The sequence below is a fragment of the Sinocyclocheilus anshuiensis genome, unplaced genomic scaffold, assembly GCF_001515605.1.
Source record: "Sinocyclocheilus anshuiensis isolate Anshui unplaced genomic scaffold, SAMN03320099.WGS_v1.1 scaffold101, whole genome shotgun sequence".
In the NCBI taxonomy this organism is placed as follows: Eukaryota; Metazoa; Chordata; class Actinopteri; order Cypriniformes; family Cyprinidae; genus Sinocyclocheilus; species Sinocyclocheilus anshuiensis.
This window is the reverse complement of record NW_015540892.1, coordinates 713,401-723,509: the sequence shown is the minus strand read 5'-3', so window position 1 is coordinate 723,509 and position 10,109 is coordinate 713,401. Positions and strand designations below refer to the sequence as shown.

Below are 10,109 nucleotides of genomic sequence, written 5' to 3'. Positions count from 1 at the left end.
ACATTTGATAAAGATATTAAAGTAGTTTTTAATTTTTTTTTTGTTGTTAAAATTAAAAATAGTTTTTAAATATTATTGGATGTCACTGTTCCCACCAATCCTTGCACAAGTTAAGGTTACGCATGATGACGAAAGCACGTTAGTGCTAGCCCTCCCGGAACTCATAGAGATTGCATTGCAGTGCCTGCAGTTCGAAAAAAAAATTTTTTGTATGGAAGTCTATGAGAGCACTCGGGGCGATTCTCAGTCTGACAGAAATCGCCCAAAAAGGGGCGGTACTACACAAAACGCGACGCGACGCTGATTATTTAGAGGCAGAACAAACAGTGAAAGCTAGCGTAACACTGTGGTTGAATGTGAAAGAAAAAAAATCCCTCCCGTTCACGCTTTGGTGGTGCGTCGCCCAATCGCCCTAATGGAGAAACCGCCCCTGCATGTAAACACTACATTCAGATTCATCAATCGGAATGAATTCAGTCTGATTGAACCAAACATTGTGCATGTAAACGTAGCCACTGACAGTTGTGATGAAATGCTCATAAAAACCATAATAAAAAGAGAATGATTTTATAACAAAAAAAAGCAAACAAACAAACAAATAAAATTCATCTACATACTGCCTCTAGCAGGTGAAATGTGACAGCTGTTTGAATTGTGAATCGATGCGTTTAATTATAGGACTTTTATCACTGAAAATATGCAATCTTTGTTCATTCTAAACCATGGGTTACACACTGCTCATCCTTAAACCTTGGATTAAAGTTCTCAATTGCATATCTGCAGTATCAGCAACCATGATTGGATAAATACAGTGTGCGAGTGGTTTAAATAACCGGCTTGTCTTACAACATACAGCTTCTGTGACTGTACAAAGCTTGTGTCATGCCATGCTGTTTTATTTCTGATTAGATGTCTTAGTGTCAATGTTTCACATTTGGCATTGCAATTAACCCTGCAAAAGTTGTGCTAACCCTGCTCCAGTAAAAAACAGACCAATGCAATGCTGCGGCAGGTGCAACGCAAGTGTTTTTTGCTAGTTTCAGCCCTACGCAGTTATCATTTTCATGTCCTATGCCATGTTGTTTTAATAGCAAATGCATTTGCACCCATTTGTGTGCTCATGGGTGTGCTGGTCTGAAAACGAGGTGTGTTCAGGCGCATTGTTGGCACGTTGCTATTTTGAGGCAACTGAAATAGACCATTGACCAACTAAAACCTGGTCTAAAGTCAATGCAGTATTTTTTTGTTATTTATTAAAAAGTGCGTTAGTAATATCCGCCTATAGGTGGGTCCACAACGTGCATACATCCGCTTATTACACTCACAGGGACGCGCAGCAGCACACAAACATGCCAAATATAAAAAATTTAATTATTACAATGTAAAAGATTATTATTGTGTAGGCTACATAAATATAAAAATGCCTACATGTCATAACGGATAGTCATTGCATGTATTAGAGTTAGGCTACCTATTTGCTTGCACACGAGCAGTTCCGTTTCCTCCCTCTTTAAAAGGAATGGAAGATGAGACTTTGATTGGTTTATTGCATGTTGTACCCAAAACACACCCATTACTCATTAAGAGAATAGGGACAACCCTTTTAGACAATGCGCCAGGTGCACCGGCCATTTTTCCCGTCGTTAAACTAGCAAAAGTGGATTCGGACATGCCCTAAGTGCACCTGTGCTTTGCTCTTTAGACCATGCGCTTAGATGGTTAAAATAGGGCCCCATGTCTTCAAGTGTGATTCTAACACACATGTACACACAGAGGTCAGTGAAGGTCGCTGAAATAAAAAGCATAAAGAAGATCCTTCATGTCAAAATCTAGCATGATACACAGCTAGACAGAGAATACAAAGATATCCTTCTGTGATCTTTCTCTTAGAAAGAAAGAAAGAAAGAAAGAAAAGGGTAAAAAAATCCATGATTTACCTTTACCTCACATTTCTTATGGCAGGACAACTTGCACTCTGCAGGAAAAGGAAAAAAAATCATTACATGTAATCATAGATCTGTTAAATTCAAGGTTAAATAAACAGCCATTTATTCTTACTGTACCAATCCACTCTATAAAAGGTCTTTGTAAGCATAATCTGATCTATGTGTTGTAGAAGCCAGGTGTAAGTACCCATGGCTAATTTGTCTTTGCCCACTGTTTGCCCTGAGTAGAAATATCCTATTACTTCTATTTACACTTTATGTGAATAGCATGTCACTATTTGTACTTAATGTAAACAAGATGCTTTTTGTTGCTATGTATGTTTGGTGCAAACAGTATCTACCACTATTTAGACTGTAACACCCTTGCAAAAACATTTCTTTGTGGCTAATTTATTGGTAATTTGCGGCAAATTTGCAGCAACCTAAAAGCAGTGAGTTTCTCTGAAGTGAAGCACTTCATAACAAAATATATAAATGACAAAAAATATGAACATAGCATGAAATTTATGTCATGTCAATAGATATGACTGAAGTTCTGCTAATGTGACAGTTCTTCAGATCTACATGAATCATGTAAGTGATGTTTTTTTCGAAACAGCAAATTTGTAAGAAACATCTATCTATCTATCTATCTATCTATCTATCTATCTGTCTGTCTGTCTGTCTGTCTGTCTATCTATCTTTAATTGGTAAATACGAACAAAGTCTGTAAAATTAAATCTGCATTGTTAATCTTATTGATCTTTTATTTAAATAATTCACAAAACCTAACCTTTAATTGAAGTAAAACAAATGAAAATGGGAGGAAATCTCATTATGAAATAAATGTTTTTCTCTAATACACACTGGCCACAAATAACAATCTTTTATTCAATATTTTTGCAACATCCTTTTCCCAAGATAACAACAGAGTATTTTCCCATAATGCCTGATGTGTTTCAGAACACCTGACAAAAGATCAGAGACCACTCCAGATCCTTCAGTTCGCAAGTCCATGTTGATACACTCTACTCGTAAGTTTAAGTCAGAGAACTAGGATGGCCATTTCAGAAGCTTAATTTTGTGCTCAGTGACACATTTTGAAAGATTTTGTTGATTATGATGTTTGTTTTACAACATGTGACTACATTGTCCTAATGTAGTCACTGCGGTGTGCTAAAAATTGAAAATATGATTGGGAATATACTTCAAAGGTATTTTACTTATGATCATTTCTAGGGGTACCAATAATTGTCGCCAACATGTACAGAAAACTTTTATTTCATAATGTGATCCCCCTTCCACTTTCATTTGTTTTACTTGTTGAAATTAAAAAAAAAAGGAAATATTAAAAGGATAAATACAGATTTATTGTCACAGCCTTCTTTGATCATATTTACCAAAGGTGCCAATATTTCTGACCATAACTGAATCTATCAGTTAACACTTGAATCTTACTTAATCTGTGTCCATTTTTCTTTCCTATACTTTATATTTACTTTGAGGAAGTAGTAAGGTTTTCATTTCAATGTCTGTAAATATGCTGCCTGGTGATGATGTTAGATGTGATTAGATGAATATCCATGCTCATATTCTATATCAGCTGTATATATAGATTGTTTAGAAACTCATTTATTTACCAGTAGATCCTGAAAGAGAATGAAGCCTGCCCCTGATACTTAAGTCATTGGCAGTCTTAAAAACATGGCTTGTAACAACTCTTGAGTGGTTCCAGCATGAAGGCCCAGGCTTCACCATTCACAATTTCATGGAGGGACTTTAAGAATCATGTGATCTGTATGGCAAGACATCAACAGCAGTTACGTTAAAATTAATAAAGTCTGAGCAATGAAATGAATAACACATGCTTAATGTTCTGTGTCACCCCATGGTACAGTTTAGTTTCACTCTCTTTTTCAATTCATTTTCAGATCATCTGAAAATGAAAGATGCAGATTTCAATAAAGAAGTGAACTTATACCTGTAGGGGAGTAGTCATGCTTAATAGGATAAGTGAATAGAAAACAAGTAAATGGATGAGTTTATATAATTTAATGGTTAAGGGTAAAATAACATTGTTTTTTTATTTAAATATTTCTAATATTTAATATTGATTTAAATATGTATAATATATATATTTATAAATATTGTAATATTGATCAGTTGAATTTGTTAGAGCAAATATCTTCAAATATCTAAATTGAGTTGTCATGTTGATAAATATTTTTAGAAATACTGCACACAGTGCTTGATTTTGTGTTGAGATTTGTACTGTATTAGAATATGTATTCATTTCAAGAGATAACTGAAGGTTTGGATATATAAAACAATGACAAAAAAATACCTTGAATTTGCACCAAAATGTAAAAGCACCTGTACTGCACTCATGTTCACCACAGTCTTGCCACAATTGTCTGCCGCAAATTTGCTGCAAGCTTTTAGCCACAAAGGTCATTTGCATGTGAAAATATAAATTTGTGGCAATGTTCACTATAAGTTTACCACAAGAATTTGCCATACACTATATTTTTGCAAGGGATAGCTTCTCAACTTCACAGGGATAGCTTCACATCCTGACTGAGAGAGAGAGAGAGAGAGCGAGAAAGAGAGAGAGAGAGAGAGAGAGAGAGACTGAAGTCGCTAGAGCAGAAAGATTAAGTTTAATGTGTGAAAACATTGAAGTCAAGCTGTTAAGCAAGGGAAAGAAGATGGCTAGCATGGTAGGCAGTATGATGGTATTCAACAGTCAGTCAAATAAATATTAGTGTTGTAGCAAGATGGAAATCAATTTTGTTCAGTTAGAATTAAGATGTAGAGTATAAGGATAAATATGTTAGGTCCAGGAAAAAAAAAGATGCTAAAGAAATTAAAACAGGGCTGCAGTTATGGAGACAAATCAATAGAAATGCACTGAGAGATGCTAGTCTGCATAATAAGCAATGACCACATTGAGCACAAGTTTATTTTAAGAAACAGAACAATGCAACCAGCAAACAAAAATGTGAGGGATTTGCAGGCCCAACATGCAGAGTTTCTATGTGCCATGGAGGTGCACAAATGGTGGTACAACTAGGCCTGAGCTATAAGCAAAGAAGGGATTAACAAAAAAACATGTTACAGATGTGGGGGTGAGCAGTAGAAGTGAGGGTGTCATTCAATAAGGAAAAAAAATGGCATGTGTCAAAAAAGGACACATGCTGAAGGTATGCATATCAAAAATGTCAACAGGGGAGGCTACAAATGGGGTATCAGTGCAAAAGACAGACAAACAAGGAAAGTGCAAAGAGCACATCTCATACAAAGGAAACAGCAATAGACTTAAGGATGAAGTGATGAGCATAAGTTGCTCACAACACATAATTCAGAAGGAACTGCAATAATAGAGCCAGTGAACAACTCAGAATGGGCTGCCCCCATAGTACCCATACTAAAGCCTAACATTTGAGTTAAACTATGTAAAGGCTGCATGTTGACCTGGCCGATATGACCATGAGCACCTCCAGACTCTTGCCACAATACTGCCAAGACTGCAAAGAGCAGGACTACGACTAAAGCGAGAAGCACATTCATGGGAATGGAACAGGACACAAGGTGGACACTGCGGGTTTGCATCCAGGGCTAGAGTGAAACAGAATGCACCCATACCTTCCAGTGTCTCACAGAGCTGAAGGTTCTGCCAAAATTTGTCCACAGTCCTGTTCACAAGCTGTTGGGTAAAGAGGCTAAGTGCAAATGGAGTGTTGAACAAGAGGATGCATTTAAGCAGTCAAAAGAAATTAATTAGTCAGCAGAAGCCTTAGTTCACTATGACCCTCAAAAGAGAGGGACTGAGTGAAACCTCACATGGGGATGGGTTAGGGCCAGTTCTGCAAGACAACAGTGCAACACAGGTTTGATGTAATATACATTAAGTCAAAAAAATGCACATGTTTAGACAAGAAAGGACTCACTGTTATGTTTGGAGTGCATTGTATATTTTTTTGGAAATATGATATGTTTGCTGCTTATTAATAGTTAGTAAGGTAGTTGTTGGGTTTAGGTATGGGGTAGGATTAAGGGATCTAAAATATGGTCATGTATAGAATAAGGCATTAATATGTGCTTTATAAGTACTAATAAACAGCCAATTGCTAGTAATATGCATGCTAATAAGCAACCAGTTAATAGTGGGAATTGGTCCCTAAACTAAAGGGGTACCTTCAAAACTATCTTTAAAATACAGTAAACTTGCTGAGCTTACTATATGCAGTGGTAGGTATTGTATTAACTTTCTTTTGTTATTGAGTATTTTAATGTTGTTGGTGACATTCACACTAAGTTGATCACTTGTAAGGTGGAGGTAGGTGTGTACCTCAAGTCATCAGATTCAGCCACAAAGAATAACAGAGCTGAAGCACAACTCATGCAATTACCAAAATAATTTCCCTCCACAAGTAACTACTGTAAGTATTTATATATTCTTTTGCATTATTTGCTAGAGGGCCAGAAGTTACATAGCGTAACTTTAAGTACAGTACATCTTTGGCTGGAAGTTCACAAGTGTAACAGTACATAAATTCTTATTGTCCTTTTTTTTTTGTTAATTAAGGCTATTTTTAGAATTCAAGGATGAGCAGTACCACTGTAAATGTAAGATCAAAGTCGGACAAATGTTCTAACCAGAATGCATTGCTTTTGTCAAGCGGCAACCGATCTTTGCAGCGCCGCATGAAGTCGAACAAGCCTACCCATTTGTCCGGCACCTCACATACACAAAACAAACTAAATAGATTTTTAGAGTTTGAACAGGTGCTAACATGACTACCAGTCAAATAGTATGACTAAATAATGCAATTTCATGAATATTTTGCAATATACTTAACTTATTTTTAACATGTTGAAGTAGGCTTCTTCCCTGGCTAACTTTATTATTATATTATTATATTATTATTATATTTGTTATAATACAAGGGTATTGACTAGCCGCCACTGTCCTACAGGCTACAGTCTTGTCCTTCAAAATGTGAATCCCTGTCATTGGATTGCAATCGGATAAGGGACGTTTGCATATCTAGTCTCAGTATGGCAGCCGCAGTGGATGGATAGGCTACCAAAATGCAAACTAGCAATCTGAAACAATGGCCTCAGCACCCGAAGGGGTAGGGATAAGGTGACCAGACGTCCTGTATTTCCCGGGAGTCACAATTTGTTGTTGATTAAAGGTGGGGTATGTATTTTTTCAAAAACGCTTTAGAAAACTGTTTTGGGCCAAGTAGCAAAACAAACTTGTAGCCAATCAGCAGTAAGGGGCGTGTCTACTCATGATGTGGAGGAGAGAGCGCTCAGTGCACAGGATGGACATTAGCCGAGCCGAGCGACGACAGAAAGATAGAGATGGCGGATAAAAAACAAAAGAGCAAAACGTCTGCGGAACAAAAGAAGGCTTACGATAAGACATGAAGTAGGACCTGTGTAAATATCAGATCAGCTTTCCAGTGCTGGAGAGAACTCAAGGAGCGGAAGGCCTGCAATCGGACGCCGAGGTTGCTTTGTTTCTTCTCGATAGCTGAGTAACACCATGTCTACACCGGACGTGAATGTTTTCACGCTGCGCGGCAACAGCTAAACTGCTAAAGTCTATCTACATTGGAAGCGATAAAGCGACCGTTGAAAATCATTTGAAATTTGTGTCCACATGTCATAAATAGAATGCAGGAGCAGTTTTCTTTCGGGGATTTGTCGTGTTGTGCTGCGCCGCGCCGCATCCAGTGTAGACAGCATCACTGATTATAATGAGTTCTATAGTATTTTGTCGTGCCGCGCCGCTCGCGTCCGGTGTAGACACGGTGTAACATTGGTTTTTCTTTGTTTCACAGAACTAATCGTTGCCTGGGTTGCGTAGGTATGTGAGGGGCAGAGCTATCAAAATACGGGCGAGACCCTTTTGAGGTAGGGGCGTGTTTGTTTTGGTGATTTGAAATAGCAAGATTGGCTACCAGAAATCACTTACCCCACCTTTAACTTAAAGTTAGTGAAGGCGGGATAGGTGGAATCGTGCTGATAGAAGTGCTCTCTCTCGCGCACGCTTCACTTCTCCCAGGTGTGTCTCGTCATCCCCTCCTCCTGTGTGTGTATAAATAGTGTTCCCAGTCCCAAGTTCTCGGTCCGCTGTGAACGTCTTCGTGTGAACGTCTTCCTGTAAACGTCTTCCTGAGTTCGTCTCCCTTGGTTCCTAAAAATAAAGTCTTGGTAAAGTATTCTCCAGCGTCTCCTCGTTCCTCGTGTGTGTGCTTCGTGACAGTAAGAAGTAATTGTACTATAAAAACATCCTTTAACACTGTGTCTACACCGGCCGCACCATGCCGCATCAGCTAAAGTCTGTCTGGTACACTGGACACGACAAAGCGACCGTTGAAAATCATTTGAAATTTGTGTCAATACGTCATAAATAGAACGCAGCAGCATTTTTTTGTCGGGGATTTGTCATGTCGTGCCGCATCCAGTGTAGGCCATAGATATGTATATATATCTATGATGTAGACAGCATCACTGATTATAATGAGTTCTCGCGCCGCGCCACTCGCGTCCGGTGTAGACACTGTGTAACATTGGTTTTTCTTTGTTTCACAGAACTAATCGTTGCCTGGGTTGCGTAGGTATGTGTGGGGCAGAGCTATCAAAATACGGGCGAGACCCTTTTGAGGCAGGGGCGTGTTTGTTTTGGTGATTTGAAATATCAAGATTGGCTACCAGAAATCACTTACCCCACATTTAACTTAAAGTTAGTGAAGGCGGGATAGGTGGAATCGTGCTCCACATGTCATAAATAGAATGCAGGAGCAGTTTTCTTTCGGGGATTTGTCGTGTTGTGCTGCGCCGCGCCGCATCCAGTGTAGACAGCATCACTGATTATAATGAGTTCTATAGTATTTTGTCGTGCCGCGCCGCTCGCGTCCGGTGTAGACACGGTGTAACATTGGTTTTTCTTTGTTTCACAGAACTAATCGTTGCCTGGGTTGCGTAGGTATGTGAGGGGCAGAGCTATCAAAATACGGGCGAGACCCTTTTGAGGTAGGGGCGTGTTTGTTTTGGTGATTTGAAATAGCAAGATTGGCTACCAGAAATCACTTACCCCACCTTTAACTTAAAGTTAGTGAAGGCGGGATAGGTGGAATCGTGCTGATAGAAGTGCTCTCTCTCGCGCACGCTTCACTTCTTCAGTTCTCATATACAGCGATCAGTTCTCAGTGCTCAAATACACACACAGCAGTCCAAATGTCTATCGTGTAGAGTATCTCACGTAAATACAGTCGGTTATGGATTAAGTGAAGGTAAACAGGTGGGTGAAAACTTAATGTGTGTCAGTATTACATGCATGCCTTCCGTCGTAGGGACAGCATTCCTAATTAAGTATCTATCCATGTTATTAATGTTAACCAACAAAAGATGTGAAATAAATATGTTAAGTAAACCTACTGTATCTGAAAAATTAGTTTAATTTGTATCTCTTTCGTATTTGTCTTATTGTCTTATTCTGCTTCTTTTTCAAAAATTAGAAATTATATATATATTATATATATTATAATGAACAACTATAACCAAAATAAATGTTGGTAACTGCAGTTTGACTAAAAGTAATGGCTAAAAGTTGACAAAAATGCAATGACTTTTCGTCGACTAAAACTGGACTAAAACTATGAAAGACTCAAATGACTAAAATATGACTAAGACTATTAAGCATTTTTGTCTCAAGATAAAGAATAAGACTAGGGTGGCCATATGTGCTATTTATACGGGACACGGCCTGGCCATGATTTTTATATTGCCTAAAACATCCAAAGTAGTTTTACCAATAACATGCAGGTATTGTACATAATCGACCAAATGTGTCACGTCATGCGTTGCGCGTGAGAAGGTGAGAATGATCAAAGCGATGCAAATGCGCGCATGTGTTTGTTCGTTCGTTCGACTTGAAGCTGTGCACCGATCATTGTATGACACCAAAGTACTGTGAGAGCAATTTGAAAGCATAAGGAGCCGTCTGGTCTGCTCTCTATAGCTCTCGTGAAATAATGTCATACAACGATCGATCTACACATTGCTAACAGCCAAAACGTACGGGAATGAGTACTACGTCTGCTAGACGCATATGGGAAAAAAGCCTTTTTCTCCTGAACTGAAGCCTTTTCATTCACGCAGTGAAAC

General features: G+C 38.4%; 1 protein-coding gene across 1 annotated transcript in view; it reads right to left on the bottom strand.

The window, feature by feature from the left end:
- The window catches only part of LOC107688818 (tensin-1-like), a 103,509-nt gene that overhangs the window by 42,277 nt on the left and 51,123 nt on the right, over window positions 1-10,109 (bottom strand). Inside the window, exon 3 of the mRNA XM_016486597.1 lies at window positions 1,938-1,975. Within this exon, the coding sequence (XP_016342083.1) occupies window positions 1,938-1,975 (38 nt within the window). The remainder of the gene's footprint in view (window positions 1-1,937; window positions 1,976-10,109) is intronic.